At 48.8% G+C, this 20927-nt stretch overlaps 2 protein-coding genes across 2 annotated transcripts; one reads left to right on the top strand and one right to left on the bottom strand.

Moving 5' to 3' along the window:
- Positions 1-499: 499 nt before the first annotated feature.
- Positions 500-1312, top strand: ADO (2-aminoethanethiol dioxygenase; the record flags this gene model as incomplete). Its single annotated transcript, XM_079714758.1, has 1 exon — positions 500-1312. One exon carries the CDS (start codon positions 500-502, stop codon positions 1310-1312), a length of 813 nt encoding a protein of 270 aa, XP_079570884.1.
- Positions 1313-8358: 7046 nt separating this feature from the next.
- EGR2 (early growth response 2) lies at positions 8359-13723 on the bottom strand (the record flags this gene model as incomplete). Its single annotated transcript, XM_079702210.1, has 3 exons — positions 8359-9608; positions 10954-11062; positions 13625-13723. The coding sequence occupies 3 exons, from the start codon at positions 13721-13723 to the stop codon at positions 8359-8361; spliced, it is 1458 nt and encodes a 485-aa protein (XP_079558336.1).
- Positions 13724-20927: the final 7204 nt, after the last annotated feature.

Raw genomic sequence — 20927 nt, 5'->3', positions numbered from 1 at the left:
AACAAGCAAACACCTTGGGACTATACTAAAGGTCGCTTTATGACACACATATCTAATCCTTCCCTTTTCCAGCTGACAAAGGGAACTTTCTGAGAGCGCATGCGGAATACCGGACTACAAGTCCCAGCATGCTCTGAAAGGCGCCGGGAACGCCTGACCACCGCCGTAGGTGCGGGCCGCATGAATGGAGCTTCGGGCGTAAGGCAAAGCCTACCACCTTCCGCGCGGCCGGTACCTGCTCCCGGAGCGTGAGTGCGGGGTGTGGGCCGTGCGCGTGCGCGCTCAAAGGGAGCGCGAGGCGGGCGCGCTCGGCCGTTGCGGGCGCGTGGCCGCTGAGGTGGGCGGCTGTAGTGCCGCGCGCCCGACTGGCCGGTAGTTGCGGGGCCTCCTGCCTCGCCGGGGGCTGCGGGCAGCCGTGGCGGCCGCCGGAGACCGCAAGGGGCGGAGGAAAGCTGGGGGCGGAGGGGGCCGGCCTCGGCACGCAGAGGAACAGCAGGGCATGCCCCGAGACAACATGGCCTCCCTGATCCAACGGATCGCCCGCCAGGCGTGCCTCACCTTCCGGGGCAGCGGGGGCAGCCGCAGCTCTTCCGACCGCGGCGAGGCGCCAGGCCCCGAGGCGCCGATGTCGCAGGGCTTCCCGGAGAACCTGAGCAAGCTGAAGAGCCTGCTGACCCAGGTCCGCGCGGAGGACCTGAACATCTCCCCGCGCAAGGCCACGCTGCAGCCGCTGAGGCCCAACCTGCCGCCAGTCACCTATATGCACATCTGCGAGACAGACGGCTTCAGCCTCGGCGTGTTCCTGCTGAAGAGCGGCACCTCCATCCCGCTGCACGACCACCCGGGCATGCACGGCATCCTCAAGGTGCTCTACGGCACCGTGCGCATCAGCTGCATGGACAAGCTGGAGGTGGGCAGCGGGCAACGGCCGCGGGCCCCGCCACCAGAGCAGCAGTTCGAGCCGCCGCTGCAGCCGGGGGAGCGGGACGCCGTAAGGCCGGGTGTGCTGCGCTCGCGGGCGGAGTACACGGCGGCCAGCGGCCCCTGCGTCCTCACGCCGCACCGGGACAACCTGCACCAGATCGACGCTGTGGAGGGGCCCGCCGCCTTCCTGGACATCCTGGCCCCGCCCTACGACCCCGACGACGGCCGGGACTGCCACTATTACCGGGTGCTGGAGCCTGTCAGGGCCAGGGAGGCCTCCGGCTCGGCCTGTGACCTGCCCCGAGAGGTGTGGCTCCTGGAGACCCCGCAGGCCGATGACTTCTGGTGCGAGGGGGAGCCCTATCCAGGTCCCAAGGTCTTCCCTTGAAGCCGCCGGCGCCCGGGATTGGTGGGCCGAAGAAGACATGCCCTACTCGTATCTGGGCTTGGCTGGCCGCGACCCATCACAAGGGCTCTCTTCCTTCCCCCAGGCCTGGGCGTTGGATCTACTGGAATGGGCTGTAGCCGCTTCCTCGGGAGCCTTGCGAAGCGCGGCGACTGGACTGCAGCCACTGGGCACCGTTTGGGGGGCGGAGTAGGCGGGGAAGCTAGGTTGTTTCCTGGCCCTGTCACTGCCACTGGGGTTTTGATTTGTGGGGAGGGGGCAGGGGTCTTATTTGAAGCGCTTCCATCCTCAAGCCATAATGAAAATTTCCTTTCTTCCATTCCCCGTCCTATACAAAAAACACTAAGTGGTTTTCTCCGCCCCCCTCTTTGGGTAAATAGGGTTTGTTTTCCACTTACGTCCTTATGCCCTTTTACTCCTTATTGTTATACTTCTAACTTACTGAATTTGCATGACCTAGTGGTTTGAATTGTTTTTAGTTCAAGTCATTGATAAAAACTAGGTTTAAAGAGATGAGCTACTATTTAAAGTGAGCTGTCCGGCCTAATTAAGTCGTTGTGAAAATTAAATCCATTTTTCCAGAGTTGGGGGATTACCCCCAAACGTAACTATGCATGTAGAGGGCAAGGTTTATTTTCTATCCTCCCCTTGCCCAGTAACCACATCTGGGTTACTCTGGCAGCATCTACTAAGAAATTCAAGCACCTGCATATCTCAGTGACAAATGGTCACTTAGAGCTTCCCGATGAGTCTCCAGATCTCTGAGTTGAGTAGATTTCTTGTTGCAGATTCACCTTTAATGCAAAAACTATATTATCCTTAAGTGACTTTTTTTGTCTTAGTGTACTTTAAGAAGTAATAGGGTAATTCTGTATTTTCTAACCATAAGATTCAGAGGAGCTGAATCGGTATGCTTCCAAACAACTGAATGTAAAACACCCTTAGCCAACTGTTGAATTCTGTGCCCATATTTACTTCCAGTATTTTCCTGCAAAAGTAGAGGAAAATGTTCATGACTGTTTCAAATTCTCTCAGGAGTTCTAACGTTCCAGAGGGCTGATGATTCCAGCTGTGTTGATGGTGGCAGTGTTCTCAGAACACTGTCCCTCAAATAGGAGAGAACCAGTGCTTGCTTCATCTAGGGTGAGTTTTCTGCAGGAAGAGAGAGAGGCACAGATGATCAAGGCTAGAAAATTGAGAATTAACTATACTGCTGGCCACTTTAGGGCACCAAAACTTGGGACAAAACACTTCCCACTCCCAACCGCTTGAAATGAACAGCTGTGTTGTGACTAGTTTTATTTTTGTCCTTTTAATTGGCTGAGCTTTACCTTGTTTACAAATGTATTGACACCATTTGCTTCAGGCCAAGGAACACTCCTGTTTCCCCCTTTTTACTATTTATAGGACTCTTTTTTTCACAAAACTTTTAATAAAAACAAACTGTAGAAATAGACACATTAAAGTTTGTCCAGCTGTTGTCTAAGCCCTCTTGATTGACTTGCCCATGTGGCAGTTGAGTTCTAATATCTGTAATAAAGGGAGATTTGCTCTTGGTGGGATGTGATGACCCTGTAGGGAAGCAGTATGTGCCTTTGCCTCTCTTTGCACACTGGGTTACAGAGGCCCAGAGTGTAGGAATATTTGTTCCCAAATTTAAAAATAGAATGAAAAAGCAAATTCTTAATGACTTTTCTTAAAAAACAAATTACAAAAAAGATGCTACTAAACATGATATGCCACTGTGTTGTAAAACCTGACACAAGCATAATGCATTTCTTCCAAGTTTGCTAAAATTGTTTTATGGTAGTGTCGCATTCTGGTGTGGTTTAGTATACCTTAGGGGCAGTTTGAAGCAGTTCTTCAGGCCATTCAGTTTGAAATTAAATTCTAGATATGCAAATGATGATTTTCTTTAAAATTGTTCACAAAATGGGTTTTTTTCATAGCACAATGATGAGTGTGTATGGTTATCACATACCTACCTGTTTTGAATTATATTGTAGCAAAAAGTTGATCAACTTACAACGATTGTTGATAATGATGTATAGGTTATAATACAATCTGGAGTACATTAAACTAACCTACAAAAACTCATTCTGGCAACAGGACAGTAATAAAGGAGAAATTGTTTTTTCAAACTTCATTATGAAAAATTTTTAAGTTCTCAAGTACAAGCAAGTTGAATGAAGACTAAGGTGCTTTTCAAAAGAGTAACTGAAATTATCACAGGCCAAAACAGCAATATATCTCTCTAATTTAGTTCAATAAGAACAGTGAAACTTCTGTTTCACTAATAATTCTGAGTAAATTAATGGTGAAAACAAAATTAACTTGTTTTAGTGAGCCACTAAGGAAAGAATATTCTTAATACAAAGACAAAATGTGATGCAGAAAAGCCTTGCACCTTTCTGCACAGACTGTTAGATGTGACTTCATGTGCTTCTGTTGTGTTTCCATATATTCCTGCAATATGGGTAACAACTGTGGGAAAAAAGTTGTCTTCTACAAAGACTAATGAGCACAATGATACTAATCACTTAACTTTCTGTTGAATAACAAATGCAATAATTGCCTCTCATGGGTGAGAAGTTGTCTAATACTTCTAAAGCTTTTTAATTCTCTGGTTATATCAATTCAGAGTGTTGTATATCTACCTACTACTTTATGAGAACTGATTTTTTTATTAAGCCTAATTTGCATGGATTGAGTTTGCACCAACTGCTGTTTATCAGTGAAAATGGTGAACCTTTTTTTAAAGTAATGTGTGTTTGTCAACAGGAGTGGGTTATCTGATCTTTTAATGCTAACAGCCCTTAACTTCTCCCAAAACTCACAATTTATGTTCCTTCTTTTGCATTGTTCCCTTGTAGGTGCCTTAGTCTAGGCATCTCAGGAGGACTCTCATCACTCATTTATTCCAAATGACTTGGAATCTTGTGCTCTAGCTCTACTGTTCAACGAAAAAGCAATATATCTTTAATTCGGGGCTCTGCCCATTGCTATTCAACTCTAACCTGAGGGCACTGCCACTCCTGTAACTCTCCTGTTCTGAATTCAGAACTTCACGTCACAAACAGAAGCTGACCATTGATTATTCCAGTTCAATGAGTGTCAAAGAAGGAAATCATTTGTTAAGCCCCATATAGATACTGAATCTTCTGATCCAGGGATGTTTACATTTCTAGATTAAAATCAGTGTACTTGTGGAAAATAAAGTCATTTTTGAAATTGTTTAGAGGTAAATCTTATTTGATTATTGCAAAAGGGAAAAGGAAAGTATTACTTGCTATGATGCCTACATTTGAATTGCTGTTAAACGTTCACAGTCTGTATGGTAAGATTATGTTGTACTAAAAACTGGGGGCCTTCTGCAGATTCTAAAGTCCAAGTAATAATATAAACTTAAAATTAATAGTTTATTTCCCTGAGTGTGATCTTTGAAACAGCCTGATTGACAAAACATCTGAAATTATTTAACATGCAGTCATAACTATTTTGCTGCAACGAAAACACTCCTTTTATATTTAACCTGAGGAAAATAAGCTAGTGTAAGAAAACAAAAATGCTTTCATTCACGGAGGAAAGAACCTTTGGACTTAAATATTTTCTTGTCTTTCCTTTTTCTGTAAAATTTATTTAATTGTAGTTTGGACTGGCAGCATTTTAGGCACTTGTGATAATACTGACCATTCTTTCCCACCACCACCACCCCTCAAAGTAGTATCGAACTGTTAAAGCATCACTACAGCCATTTCTAATATATGCCAAACAATTTGCCTTAATTTCATTAGCAGTTAGGATATTGAAATTAAATAGCCTGGTTTATGAATAATTGGAAACCTTATTTAGGTTTAATAGACCTATTTTTAATGTGTACTGGACCATCTCAACTGCATTATGATCTTTAAGGAATTACTCTCCAGAAGTTTATTTTTAATAAGAATTCCCAGTAACAGCTGTAACATCAATAATATTATTTAATAAAGCATATTGAATAAAAGAAAGCAGACAGCTTTATATGCTTTATTTGTTGAGCAAAGTAAAAAATGAGACACCTGCGAACAGTACCCTGAATGTTTCAAGCAGATAATAAAATCTGATTAAAGATTGACCTAACCTATTGAAATCAAGGAGTAAAATCCACAAGGTTGGCTCTGAAAAAACATCAAGGTGTGTTCCTTATGGTATGTATGTTATGCCACTTTACCAAGCCCACATCAAGGCGAAAGTGATTATGTAATCAATTTGACTATCACCAAAATGTATTTCATCTTATTGAAAAGAGATTTTTAGTCTGTTGCTTTGTTAACAATTGTTTACGTTGTCTTAATTGAAGGTGCTCTGAAATTAAAATTTGGCAAGACAACTATAAATCTCATAAAACTTAGGTGTGTTATATTTTAATATAATGACATTTTGGTAGGAGAGTACTATCATTAAAAACACAATTATCAAAATGTGGCATTGTTTTATACATATTTCTTTAAGAAAATTGGCCAACCAAGGATGATAGTATGCTGACAAGCTAGGAAATATGAATCTAATGGAATGACACCAGTCACTAGAACAATCTGACACTGAAGTTTAGAAACTTCCATTTAGTAGTTATTAGAGGTATTGTGCATCTTTGAAATAAGGACAGGAAGGAAATAAGGGTTAGTTACCTTCACAAATTAGATTTCGAATTCTAGTGCTGGTAAGAGCAAAAAGTAGTTTCCAGGAGAAGCTGTCACTGCTGTTCTAAAATACAGGCCATCTGTTATCAGCCACGCCTGAGAGAGTCTAACAGTGCCAAAGGACAAACAGATGACAGGGTTTTCAGGTGATGTAGCTAAACAGTGGGCACTCCAGTGTGTTACATTTGTGTAAGGATCCAGAGGCAGAAAGTGACATTAAATGATATTTAGGTCCAATTTTAGAGTAAAGAAAACTTCACAAAGACAATCTGCATTGTATGATACATAGATAACTATTGGGGGAGGGGGTGAATTTATATTTTAAAATCACTACAAAAGGCTTGCAGTAAAATGACCCCTATAGTGTATTGTTTTGCAAGCCATTATCCAGTGCCATGGAGGACCATTTTTGCCTATTTGATTCAGATTGTCTTTCAGGTTTTCTTAAGGCTGGTATACACTTATCTAAAAAAGTGAACGTTTAATAGTCTCCGGACGCACCAAACCTTTGGCAGTGTAATGATCCTTCTGAATAGGTGTAATTGGGGAGACAAGGCTGGAGAGAAATGAGTCCTGGGGTAATTCCTTTGGCAACCTATTAATGCTGTCATCAGCAGTGTCTGAGTGCATTTTTGATCTGAAGAGGTGATAGCGCTTTTCAAAAAGTTTTCTGTGGTCATGAGACTAATCCTGGAACCTGAAAGTCATTTCCAGCTTGACCACGCCACCACACTTTCCACAAAGCCACATTTCGTCTGAGTTCCTGGCCCCGGTCAGGGTTCTGAAAACAGCCGCAAATGTGTAGTCTCCGAGTGGGCACTTGTTTGTAAGTATTTATTTTCCGGAGCCCACTCAGGAGCAGAGAGAAGTTATAGGCTGTTATAGAGGACGGAACAATGAGTCAAAACAACGCCTCCCCACTTTTACACTAATGCATGGGGGAAATCCCCAGAATGCTAGCGTTTGATTATGAATGGAGATTGCTTTGGGGTGAGAGGGCTGGTGTCGAAAGGCTAGCAAAGAAGACTTGGAGATCCTGGCTTGGTCAAAGTACTAAAACCCACTGGGTACTGTTGAAATCCCACCCAATAAATCTTTCATAAGTAATTTCTGCAGCAAAAATATTGTTGAAAAGTATTTATTTACACCATAGTCATAAACCATTCCTTATCTGAACTTTAGTTAGTGGTTTTGTGTTAGAATAAATCATTTATATTTCCACAACTATTAAGAGCTAATAACCAAACAAGTCAGCTCCAGTAGCATTATTTACATTCCCATCTGCAATTTGACTACAAAGGTAACACTTTTAAGTCACAAAACAGAGCATACAAAAATATACTTTCTAAAAAAAATTCCAGATATTAATAGGCAGATATATACAGCCATACTAAACCCAGGGAGTGATGGTTTTTTTTTCCATAGTAAGGCAACCCATTTACATGCAGACCCTGTAACATTGTCTACATCACACAAGGCACCAAGGACACTTCCAACACAATTGCATGCATCCTAGTTTCAGAGAATATATGTACATCCCCCTTTAAATAAGTTAACCTCTGACTCATTTTGAGATCATAAATGCTTTACTTTTTTTTCCCAAAGGTTCAGAACTTGGAGAACAGTGCACATCAAAAATACACAAAATCTGAATGGATATACACTGAAAAAATAGTCTTTACATTTCTCAAACCACTCAAAAAGGAGCAGATATTGCTATGTCCCTCCCATCACATTGCACTTCTGTTCTCGGAGTTTATAATACATATTGCTTAAAGGGTTGAGATGACTAGATAAGCTTTGATTCACTGTTCTAGGGCCACAGAATGCAGCTTTATAAAGGCCATGCTTCACCCACTGTACAGCATCCCCCAAATCAGTCCCAAGCCATAAAGTGCACATCAGTTTTCCTTCTGCCTTTTTTGCTATCCCCACCTGAAGGGATGAGTGTCTCCCAACCTACTGTAGAAAAAATCTCAGATCAATTCTGACATCCAGAGTCAAAAACCTGTAACCAGTCAAAATAAGAGAGGGGAAACAAAACCTAGTCAAACAACCCTTTAAAGCAGGGGCATGCCTCAGCCCTCCAGGCCAGGGACCCCCACCCAACCCCCTTCTGAGCCTCCCCATTACCTTGGGGTGACAGTCAACTCACCTAAGAGAGACTAAGGTGGGCTAACTTTTGGCAAGGACCTGCTTCTAAGTGGAAAGGGGTGGGGGCAGTGCTAGGCTCCTAAGGCCCTTTGCCCAACGAAATGAGGGAAGGGCAGGAATGGGTGGTAGTGTTTGTCGTGCAGCTCCAGTGGATGAAGGGCCTCAAGGAGCTGGTGGGTCAACCTGAGTCTCATCTCAAGGTGTCCGGGTCCGAGACGAGCAAGGGCCGAGGGACCCTCCACCAATAGTGCTGCTGTTGCTGCCGCACAGGGTCCCCCCAGCCTGCGCGCCCCCAGTGCAGGTGGTGGTGGAGGCGGCCGGCACCGACGAGGAGGGGGCACTGCTCTTGCGTTCCTTCTGCCTTAGGTGGATCTTGGTGTGGCGCTTCCTCTCATCACTCCGGGCAAATTTGCGGCCACAGTAATCACAGGCAAAGGGCTTCTCGCCAGTGTGGGTGCGGATGTGGGTAGTGAGGTGATCACTGCGGCTGAAGTTGCGCATGCAGATTCGACACTGGAAGGGCTTGTGCCCCGTGTGGATTCGGATGTGCCGTGTTAGCTCGTCCGAGCGGGAGAAGCGCCGGTCACAGCCTTCTGCTGGGCACGGGTAGGGCCTCTCGTGCACTGGGGTCTTGCTAGGCCTGTTGGGGTACTTTCGAGGCCTCAAAATAGGCCGCAGCGGCAGATGGTGTGGGTTATAGGTGGCAGCAGTGGCAGCTGCAGAGCCGCTGCCAGGTAGCCGGGGTCCCTCGCTGCCTCCACTGGCCCCTGGCCCTGTGGCCCCAGCACTGGGCCCTCCCAGGGTAAAGTTGCGGATGGTGGAAAGTGGAGTGAGTGGAGGGGGGACTCGCAGGGAGTCCAGGGGGCAGGGAAAGGGCTTGCGGTCTGGGCCACCTGCACCATGTAGGTCTCTCTGGCACTGTGATGGGAAAAATCCAGGATAGTCTGGGATCATGGGGAAGAGACCTGGGTCCGTGGCTGGCTTGGGGGACGGGTAGGAAGGAGGTGGTGGGTAGGCCAGAGAGGAGGAGGTGGAGGTTGTGGCTGCCGACAGGAACGCCGAGGGGTCCTGGTAGAGGTCTCCTGCACAGCCAGAATAAGGAGGAGGCGGCGGTGGGGAGTAGAGGTGGTCCAGGTCAGGCTGGGTCTGGGACATGGTGCACACACCCAAGGGTCCTGTGGCCAGTGGGTTGGGGGAGGCAGAAGTGACGCTGGATGAGGCTGTGGTGGAAGCTGGGGAGGTGACCCCTTGCAGGATGCCTGCACTCACAATGTTGATGATGCCTTCTGGGTAGCAGCTAGCACCGGGGTACTGGGGGTCGATGGAGAACTTGCCCATGTAAGTGAAGGTCTGGTTTCGGGGTGCAGAGACAGGAGCAAAGCTGCTGGGATATGGGAGATCCAAGGACCTCTTCTCTCCAGTCATGTCAATGTTGATCATGCCATCTGGGGAGGGGAAAGGAAGAATGGAGGTGGAGCAATGAGAATGCAGCCAAGAATCCCTTCTCACCCCCGTCTCACATGAGTCCAACCCCAAGGCCCAGGATCTTAGCACTGTAGAGCTGAGGCAGAGTTCAACAGGTGAGGAAATTGTGGCCCAAAGACAGTTAGAAGAGGCTAGCCCAAGATCCTACTGTGGCAGCCAGTGACAGTCTAGGATGCAAACTACCTCCAGGAAAGCAGATGAGCTACTCCCAACCCCCATATACAGCCATCTGTGGCTCTAGTCCCCAATAAAAACACCCAAAAATAGCAACAACAGTATTAAAAATTCCCCATCTGCCTGGAACTTCTCTCCCTCTCCTTTGCCTGGGGAGGTCTCACGGCTGGGGCAGACACCACCCAGAAGACTGATCCCAGCCACTGCCGCGAAGGTGTCAGCCTGAGAGGTGAGCCAAAGAAGGGGGTCAGTGATTTCCCGGCTGCTCCCCATCCCAGGTGCCTTCCTTTCCTCCCTCTCCCACTGCTGGAGGGAATCGGGCTCTGCGATGGAAGGAGTCTATAGGTTTCCTTCCCCTCCCAACCTTTTCAGCCTTGCCCGACACCCGCGCGTCCTCGCCCCAGCCCAAAGACAGTGGCAGGGCTGCGGGGAAGGCGCGGGGATTGCGGGAGACCACTTTCCACCGCATCGCCGAGGAGACTCGCGGCACCAGTGCCCTATGGGCCTCCCTCGGCAGCCAGGGGGCCGCTTCCCGCCGTTGCCCGCCCTCCACCTCCTCCTCCCCGAGTGGCCAACCCCCTCAATTTCGCGGGCGGCGCGCAGGTGGGGGCGCTCCTGCAGGCCGCAGGGGGAGCGCGCTCCGAGATTTTCCCCGGGTCTCCTCTGCCGAGGAGGGAGCGGCGGACGCTTTCCACTGGGGCTTCTCCGCCGCTCGGCTCTCCAGACGCGCAGCTTTCCTCCAGAGCCCCGAACTTTCCTGTCACTTTGCTCCTACCCCGGGAGAGGGGAGACTGGGGTGCGGCCAGCGGAAAGGCCCGCACAAGCCCAGAAGCCTGGTGGGGCACCTTTCCTACTCTCGCCCCTCGCCCGCCGGGGGCTGGGCGCGCCGCGGCGCACGCACGCTCGCTCGCTGGCAACCTGGTGCATCTGCCCGCGCGTCCAGCTCCAACGCCCGGATCCCCGCTCACGAGGGCTCCTCCTGCACCCCCTTCCATTCTTCAAAGCCAGTTCAGTCAACACCGTCCACCTCGCACCCCGACCCTCTCCTCCAAGTCCTGCACATGCACCGAAACCCCCCCACCATCTCCGAGCTGCGTGGGTCCCGGTCCGCGAAGGGGGTAAGCGGCTTACCTCCAGCCACTCCGTTCATCTGGTCAAAGGGGCCTCCCAGTTCGGCATTGGGGAAGATGGTCACCGACGTCGCGGCGAGGTCCTCCACCGGGTAGATATTGTCAGACAGCTGGTGCACAAAACCACTGAGAGTTACTGGGATTTTGTCTACGGCCTTGGCGGTCATCATTTGCTCCTCGCACAACCTGGAGACCCAACTCCCTCGCTACCTGGAGTGTCAGAGAAGCCGTTTTGGAGAGGGATTGGACTGAGCCTAGGTAGGTATCTCCTTTTGCCCTCCACACTTAAAAGCAACTACCCACCTCAAAAAAAAATCTAACAGAAATAAAACTAGCAAACAAGTTGCTTTTTTTTAAAGAAGAAAATTGGCTATTTGCCACTGACTCTCTCCTGTGTTCCGGCTGGGAAGCCAGGAGTTGCTGGTGTAGTGTTGTTATAACAGTCAGTGTGTCCCCTCGCCGAGCTATTAATCAATTGCTGCTCTCCGGGTTAGACGGAAAGTGTTGCTCTAAGTATTTATGGGCAGGTCCTCAATGCCCGTGACGTCACTGCCCATATATGGACTGAGGAACAGGGCTGGGCCAGGCGGCTTTTGCCGTCACATGGCCAATTTGCATAGGGGCTCGGCTGCGCGGGCTCCTCCGGGCTCGCGACTCCCGGCTCGCAGCCCGCGAGGATCCGCGGGGGTCTGGGGCGCGGGGCCCGAGCCGCAGCCCGGGTCCAGAGCGCAGGGCCGGACGGGGATAGGGCGCGCCACGGGTCCGGCTTAGGCCACTGTGGGAGAGCGATCGGTCCGGGCAGCGGCGCGGCCTCCCGGGCGGGGAGGAATTCCGGTTCTCCGGGACTTTCCAAAAAAGGCGAAGATCCGGTGCCGGCAACTCCGCCTCCCCAGCCCTTGTTTGGGAGCCATTCCGGAAAATTAAACTTCGGAAAGAAACCGAGCGGAGCCGAGACACTACAGTCAAACCCCTACTCACTTTCTTGGCAGCTCAAAACCGCAAGCAAAAGGAGGCAGAGAAGAAAGAAAAAAAAAAAAAAAAAAAGCTGCATGCATTCACGGAAGCTGACTGCTTTTTTCTGAATTACTTGGTGGAAAGAAGTAGCTGGTGATAAGAGTGAATGCGGTATTGCTTTTTTGGAAAGTCTGTTCTATTTATACAGGAGCGAAAACGGAACAGGTTTGGGGTTGTTTGTTTGTTTAAGTATTTTGGGCACCTTGGGGCGGGGGGGGTAGACTCTAGGAGGAGCAGATAACTGCGGGGAGCTTCGAGAGAAATCCTCAGCCGGAGACACCCCCACCCTTCCTCTGCCCGCGCGCTCCCCGCCCCCCTTCAGCTGCTGCGCGGAGCGGGCGCCCTTCCCGGCGCGTCTGGGCGGTCGGCAGTGTGGGGGCGTCCAGATGGAGGCTTGGACACTCAGCCTGCCCCGCCACACACGCGCACACACTCTTACACTCACACACGCTCCACTTCCTCTGCACACACTCCTGCCCCCGCCGCCTTCTTCACACACCCACTCGCACACCTTACGCTACACACCTCCCTGTTGACAGCGCGCCCGTGCGCTCGCCTCGCCAACAGAATGCCTTGTCGGCAGAGCGGGCGCCTGGGTTTGCTGAATAGGCTGCTCTGCGAAGACACCCATCCTCACCTTCACTGCCTGTACCTGCCGCCACCGCAGTCATCCACCCCCGAAAGCCTACCCTCCGGAGATGCGCTCTGCCCGCATCCGAGCGCTACTCCAGAACACACACATGAGGAGGAATATTCTTCCTATCCCTGACCAAGAGCCACCTCGGGGAGCCGAGCGAGGTCCAGAGTGACAGCAAACGGTGACGCTAACGCCAGTTTCGAGTCGCCATCACCGTACGCGCTTTTCCCTTTGCATGTAAAAAAAAAAAAAAAAAAAAAAAAAAAAAAAAACTGGCCCCGATGGTAACCTTTCTGCTTAGTTCCCAAAGCAATTTAAAAAAACTTTTCAGAGGTCCAGATAGTGGTGGGTTCTGGCTGGCTGCACAGACCGCTTCTATCTCCCGGCGCTCCCTGGCCCACCCCCCCGGAGCGCTCCTGGCCTGGCCGGGGCCCCGTAGGATGTTGGTCTCAATTGCTCAAACCTGGCGAGCGGCCGCCTGCCAGCCCCTTTCCCGCCCCCAAAGCAGCCAAGGCCTGGCGTAGAGCGCGGGACAGCCTCTAGGGCCCGGCCCTGCCCTTTCCCGCGGCGGGCCAGGACGGCCCCAGCCTCGTCGGGGCCCGGGCGGCCGAGAGCTACGGCGCCACGCCGTGGAAGAAGCGCGGCGCTGCAGGCGGCTCTCCGACCGCTCACCTGCCGCGGCCGCAGCTGCTGCGAGTCCGCTCCCGCCCGGCCCCGCGCGCGGTGGTCAGGACCCCGGGGCGGCGGTGAGCTGCCTCTGCTTCTCCTCCGGCGCTCCGGTTCTCCCCCTGCCCACCGCGAAATTGGTTCTCCCGCGGACGGCCATCTTCCTGACTTCAAACGCCCAGAGAAAATTTGGGAAAGTTTCTCGCTTGCGCTGCGCGCTCTTTTCCAATTGGAGATAAAAATTAAAGGGGAAAGGAAGGAAATCGCAGCAAGATTAGCACCCTTGTAGGTACCCCACCCTCGGCAAAAACGTGGAAAGTCCCGTTTCTGAAAAAAGAAAAAGCTGCACTCTTACCACGTGCGCCGGCCCGCTCCGCCTGCGCTCCGGCCCGTCCTGCGGCCCCCGCGCTGACCACCGGCAAGACGACGCCTCGGAGGGGAGCCCGACTCGCATCTCCAGCCCTGAGTCTGAAAGAAAGGGGGGGGGGACCGAATTATGCAAATATGGGTCGTGGCAGCGGGGCTCGGGTTACGGCCCCCGGCGGCCTCCGAGGTAAGGCACCCACCGGTGGCAAGCGCAGGCGCCGCGACTGGTTTGCGCTTCGCTCCTCTCCACGCACGTGGGCGGCCGGGTGAGTCGCCGGGGCCGCCGGGCGGTGGGCGCCGCTGCCAACCCCGCCGGCGGCCACAGCGCGCTGCCCGGAGGGGGAGCTCCTGGACGCCCGAGTACGGGGCGAGCTGGGCGCAGAGGGCAGGGCGCAGGCTGGGGGTGGCCCGGGAGAGGGTAAGCCGCGCGCTCTTCGCCTGCTGCTCTTCCCGAAGGAGGAGGCTGAGTGGGGGTCACATGGGGGATGGGACCCCAACGAGGAGAGGCGGGCTTACCCGGCCGGTCAGAGAAGCACGTTAGAGTAAATGGGAGTGACTGACCCTGGAATTATTCGCAGTTTTCCAACAACTCACACCTACTTAAGAGCTGCGCTACGTCAAGCCAGCCGTGCGCCGGGGGTGGGTTGGGGGCAGGGGCAAGCAACAGTTGAAGGGAGGCTATGCAGGCTACCGGGAAGGTGCCTGGGGCCAGTCCTGGGAGGGCTTCCCTGAATCTCCGCTGGAAACGGGTCAGTAGATTCCCTCTCTCCCCCCTCTCTCTCCCTCTTAAGAGTGATAATGGAACAAAGTCTAGGCATACTCATTTCAAGCCAGCCATTCTGAGGATGGGTAATAAGTTCAGAAAGCTGAAGTAACTTGCCTAAGTCACGCAGCTGATAAGGGGCGGTGTCCAAACTTGCAACTGAGTCTTCTGACTCCAGGTACAATGCGCTGGATGCTACATCATTCATATGGGAAAACCCAGTTCCGGAAAGTGAACGGCTCTTTGAGGACTGGGAGCGTGGCTTAGCCCACTAGGAAAGAAACAGGTCACCTTAGACAACTTCATTTCTTTTCTCTGGCATTTCGGAAAGGAGGAAAGCTGAGGTCAGGGGTTTCAAAAGGAAGGGACAAGGGACTGTCATGGACATACCCCCCTCCCCAAATGAGGGAGAATTTGAGTTCTTGGCCTTTCACACAGCCTGTGTTATGGATGGAGTGACCAGGTTTGCACAAAACCAGCATACTAATAGGCCCGGTAATAAAATAAGCCAATCCCACAGTATCCTTCCTGGAGTGAAGAAATGAGAAAAAAAGAGGTAGAGACAAATAAAAATCACAAAGGTGTTTACAGAGTAAGATACTGCGCTGGGGAGGGGAGGAAGGGGGGAAGGGGGAAGGTGGCAGTTGAATACAGAGATGTACCATGGTCTCTACTTTTAGGCACTTGAGCTTATTCCGATCAAAAGCTGAACAAATAAATGCTTTTCTTTAAAATAGATTTGTCAAAATGCTCAAGTAAATGGAGTGCTCAAAGATGTATTAGGGTTATTAAAAGAGTAACAAATCGATGCCAGATGCTGATCTGCTTTGTCCTGATTCCAGACCCAGAAAGTAAAAGAGGAAGGAAGCAGAGGTGCCCCTTAGTGGGCTTGCCCTGTGGTGGGTGTGAGCAGGAGGGAAGGCAGCCTGTGGCTCCTGGCTGGCTCTCAGGGTCCACTCTCTGAGTGCTTTTCAGCTTTTTTTCCACAGTGTGGACTTGAGAATCACAATCAGCCATGAGGCATGTCACAAATAATTTGGTAACATTTGCGTTTTGATTTATTAAGAAACATTTTTGAACATCATTATGGACTATTGCTATTATCATGTCATTTTCACTCACTTCCATTCTAATACTGCCACTGGAGTGAGAAAGAAGTGTCAGAATTGCTCTTAACCATGGACACACACAAGGGTGTGGATCCTGAACTCAAATGGCATAGGACATGTGAACTTCAGTGATAAGCAGGCTAATTTCCAACTCTGCCACATGGCGAAGCCTTCCTTAAAGGTGCCCCTGTGTGCTGAAAAAACTGATAAATGCCTCCCTACATTCAGCATCTCACTACAAATCTGGTAATCCCAGAGACTATAAACCAAACTGAGATTATGCCAGTCAAATTTGTTGGGAAGCCTGAGAGAACGATTGCTTCACACCAGTCCAATGTGCAACCAAAGTCTTGTTTTGTCGGCACAAATAATCTGGACGGGGGAAGTAAGACCCCTGTGATCTTATTTTGTAGCAGCGGCAGTACTGACCTAAACAGAAGGTGCTCAGGTTCCCTGTAGGGTGAACTATTGTAGGTCAACAGATATTTCTTGAGCATCTACTATGTGTCAAGACTGTGCCAAACCCTGGGCTACAGTGGTGCCTAAAACCAGGCCTTGTTCCCACCCTCCACGGAGCTTGCAGTCAATCACACAAATATACAGTTGTAAAGAATGACAATGTTTGACCCCAATGAAGAAAAAGAACAAAGGATCCAACTGAATCTAGGAGGTTGAGGAAGGCTTCTCTAATCTAAGCAGAGATCTGAAGAATGTGCAAGGATTAGGGGAAGGTCAGTGGATAGAGCATTCCAGGGAGAAAAAGCCCGTGCAGAAAGGCCCCAAGGTGGGGGGAAGCAAAGTGCATTTGTGGAATAAAGAAAGTTCAGTGTGGGTGAAAACCTCCAGTCAGTCTTCCGTGCCTAGAGTACTGGAGCTGAGGGTAGCCAATACAGTCAGGATCCTTGAAAGCCCCTTCCCTTTTCCCACCCCTCAAGAGATTTTAACCTCTACGACTCTCCTTTTTCTCTGCCATTATCTTTTCTGGATAATGACAATGGCATTATAATTTTTACATTTGAGATTTTTTTTTTAACCACTCAGCTTCAGCAACATGCCAACAAGATTTCAGCAAGAAAAGAACATATACAGAAATGCTTATTGGCATCAGCATTCTGCTTCAGTGACAGTCTTAATGAAATAACATTCCTTAGTTGTCTATTTCTCAATACGGAAATGACAGACAATGCGAATTTTGTCCCATTTAAAATGAATAGAGGGGAGAAGTGCAGTCTTTCTAGTAGAAACATATCATGTCAAATCTACAGATCACTTTAGCATTGCTGGCAAAGAATAAAAGGTAAATTAATGCATTACTTATCACCATTAAGACAAGGTACATATCAACTTAGGGTCCAGGTTAATAAGTGATAGTCTGTCAGTCCGGTCATTAAGGCTGGAAGCAAAATCTCCATTCCAAATCACACCTTTTTATGCCCTTAAATTTAAAATCTTTCAGCTTATATATTTAATTGTACAAAAAATGAAGTTCACTACAACTAGGGTATTCCTGGATTTTTTAAAAGCACATATCACTAGCCTGCTTACATTACCAGATTACAGGAAGCAATTTTTCTTTTTCCAAATAATGCCAGACATCCTATAGAAGCTTTGTTTTTATATTGAGAAAAGGACGGAGCAAATTGGTGCACCTAGTTGTCAGAGCAGTTCTTTTTCAGCATTTAAACCAAAAAAGAAAAAAAAAACCCAAACATTTCATTTTTCAACTGAATAATCTTGATAAGAATGGTCACTATTTCTTGTGGTTATTAAATGAGCTCTGGAGGCCCATCTGGTCTGGGTTCAGATCCTAGGTCCTGCGTTCAAATCCTAGACCCTGGGTTCAAATCCTAACTCTGACAGTACCTGGCTGTGTGTTCTTCACTAAGTCATATAATTTCTCTGTGCCTCAGTTTCCTCAACTATAAAGTGGACAAAATGATTATACGTATCTCATGGGTGTACTGAGGATTAAATACAGTGATATACATAAAGCACAGAGCATACTGTTTAGTACATACTACGTATTCACTAATCGTTAGCTATTAAATTATTACTATTATGGAACACCCATTTGGCAAACAGACACTGAACTCTGTTTTTCTCAGTTCACTGCCTTATTCCTCACATCCACCTTGAAAAATAAGGCTGTTTACTCCTATTTTACAGATGAGGGAACTAAGGCTCAAAGGAGATACCCAAGTTCGCACAGATAGGAAGTGGCAGAGCCAGAATGTGAACTCAGTTCTCTCACTTGCCAGAGCCCACGTCTTTCAAGTACATCATGTGATGCAGAGCAGCCTATAGTAGACAAAGATAAAGCAGATAAAGCATAAGAGTAGCTATACTTCAAATATTGACATATGAAGTATTCATAATATTTATTCTTGAATTCCGAGTTTCCTCTTCCAAGAATAATGATTCTAGGGTTACTGAGGAGGTCCAGGTTTAGGTTGTAAGGAGAAAAGCTAACCCAGAAATCAGCACTTATTTGCATGTGACTTATAATAAGCTGTACCCTTGTGGAAAACGTCATCTAAACTTGGAAAGCCAGGTTCCACATTAATAATTATCGAATTGACATAACACCCTTTTTTTCCAGGGAGATCAAAATGACTAACGATAACACTGTCACTTTTCCAAGGAGGTTTGGAAATGTGGAATAGAAATTTTAGATTTAGGAAGAGCGGGTTAGTGAGTGACCTGCAAAATCTGGAGATGGTGTCAGAAGAGAGACATTCTTAGCCTTGGTGTCACCCACGTAGGGGACTTGCCTTGTGCCGGTGTCTCACCTATTCTCTATGCTGTTACTTTTTCAACTCCCTCGTAAATCCCCTGAAGGCAGGGACCTTGAAGGGTGTTCTCCCTGTCTGTACTCCAGTAAGCAGAGTTCTGGATAGAAACCCAAGATACACCTTCCCAGCAGTGAGAGGGAATGAAGCCTGGCCATCTGCGATTTTCATATGCTATCTTGCCAGAGAACTCCTAATTAACTAATTCTACCCAGTCCACAGCATGTTATGTCTAGTGGTTTCTCCAGGAGATGTTGGATTTCGGAGCAAGGACATGGACCCCAGAAAACATCCTCTGGGGATGTTAAGGGTTTGTCCTCAGATATTCCCTCTATTGGAGATTTAAATCATGAAGTTCTGAGCGCCACCCTCTGATGTCAGCATAGGGAGTGCCACTGATGTGGTGGCAGCCAGCAGTGAAAACCACTTCACAGATGTCTACCCGGATCCCTGTTCAAACCCTCCCACCCTCCTTCCTGACTCCTCCCTTCCTTGTACAACTGGTCACAGATGCAGGGCGATGCAAGGAGCTGGTGAATGGAAAGGACTCAGGGCAAGGAACCCCAAGACTCCCTTAGCAGTCCTGCCCCTGCCACTTGACTGATGGTATTCTCCTGGGTTGGTGGTTGACGCTGGGAGGAACCAGCTATGCTTGCTCCACTTACACCACTCAAGCCTTTGGTGGCAGCCTTTCCTGGTGTCTGATGGTACGTCTTAACTATGTGCCACAAAGATATAGAAACATCACATCCCCTCATGCCAGCCCAGAATTTTTTTTTTTTTTTTTTTTTTTTTTGCGGTACGCGGGACTCTCACTGTCGTGGCCTCTCCCGTTGCGGAGCACAGGCTCCGGATGCGCAGGCTCAGCGGCCATGGCTCACAGGCCCAGCCGCTCCGCGGCATGTGGGATCTTCCCAGACCGGGGCATGAACCCGTGTCCCCTGCATCAGCAGGCGGACTCTCAACCACTGTGCCACCAGGGAAGCCCACCTGCCCAGAATTTTAAACAGCATCCAAAGAGGCCACAATGTTTAGAAAGAGTTTAAGTTTTCACTATTTTGAATGAGAACGGTGGTAGGGGCAGAGGTAAAGGGTTGGTTAAAGGGGAATACCAGCAGCTGTGCTGAGGGCAGCGCTGTGTAGTGGGAAAAGCACTCGACTGGGAATCAGGCTCAGTGGTGGCTCCCCATAATAGTAATTTTCTCAATAATAATAATAATGATGGCTAATATTTATTGATCATTTAAGGGTACTAAGCTCTCTGCTGACTATGTTCCCTTATCTCTTAGTCTACTAAGCACCCCATGAAGCAAATATCATTACAGTTTTCACTTTGCACATGAGGAAACTGAGTCACCAAAGCCCACACTACAGAGCTAATTAAGTGGAGGTTCCAAGATGTGACCCCAAGCAGTCTGACTCCATCACTGGGGCGTCCAATACCTACCCTAGCCTGTGAACTAGAGAAGCCACTTAACCTCTGTGAACTTTTTTACACTGGGGCTGGACATTTCTACCTCAACTGCCCTTGGCCAGAGAATTGTGGTGAATCAAAAGAAAAGAACTAAAAACATGTTCTGAAAAGCAGGACACACACTTCACATCTAATTGTCTCCCAGGGTGATCGTTTGGGATGCTGGACCTTCAATGGCAGAGGTAAATGTAGATTGGGATGGGATAGGAGGCGACGCTTCTGATTCCAGGACAGGGACAAGCCATCAACTCTGAACTGAACTTCTGCTTGCTGAGCAGTCCTGAAGCCCTTCAAAGAGATCTCTTTATCCCGCCCCCCCCCCCCACATTGGAGCGTGGTCCAGATCTGTGTTCTCCTTTTCATCTGGAGATGGGGTTGGAGAAGGTGTCTGCTGGCACCTTGGGGCCTTTGGAAAGAGTCCTTGGCAGGTCTGCTTCTGCTGATGCTAATCACAGGCCTAGACACATGGTCACACTCCTTCTTGGATGCTAATAATTAACTAGAAAGCATGTTTCTGCTCAAGGGCTGTTGTACCTGAGAGAATATTGTGGTTACAATGCATTCACCACTGGGTAGCAGAACAATTTCAATCAATGGCCTTGTAAGCACACAATCAAAGCCTCCCCAGAGACCTGGCGACTCTCAACCTTTTCGAATACAAAAGGTTGCTTTTTTAAAATATGATTATTTAATCAACAGCCCGTGGAAACTTCAAAAAGAGGAAAATGAGAACAATTTAGATCTTTTCTTCTGTTTGCATTTTATGAAACAAGAGACACCAAAGAAATGACCAGAGTGACCATTTTAATCCCTTCATCTGTTACTCAGAAATCCTAAGGATGGAAGATGCCTTGACAGGAGACATATTTCCTTGCTTTTCCTGCATTTCAGGCCTGTCATCAAAAACTCTCTCATATAATGGCAACTTGAATGGAATGTTACCCCCAAAATGGAAAACGATATCCGGAAACCCAGTATGTAGGTATCCTAGGTAAAAGCTGGGTGGTTCTAGTTGAGCTGGAGTGGTCTTGACTCCGTCCACTCCATACAAGTTACCTGGGGTCGGAAGCCACTGCTGTGACGTGTAGAGCTAGCCCACAATGTGCTGGGGCTGGGGCTGGCTTAGAAAGGTGAACCTGAGAGCAAATGAAGATATA

The sequence above is a fragment of the Hyperoodon ampullatus genome (assembly GCF_949752795.1).
Source record: "Hyperoodon ampullatus genome assembly, chromosome: 1".
Classification (NCBI taxonomy): Eukaryota; Metazoa; Chordata; class Mammalia; order Artiodactyla; family Ziphiidae; genus Hyperoodon; species Hyperoodon ampullatus.
This window is presented reverse-complemented; position numbering and strand designations above follow the sequence as displayed.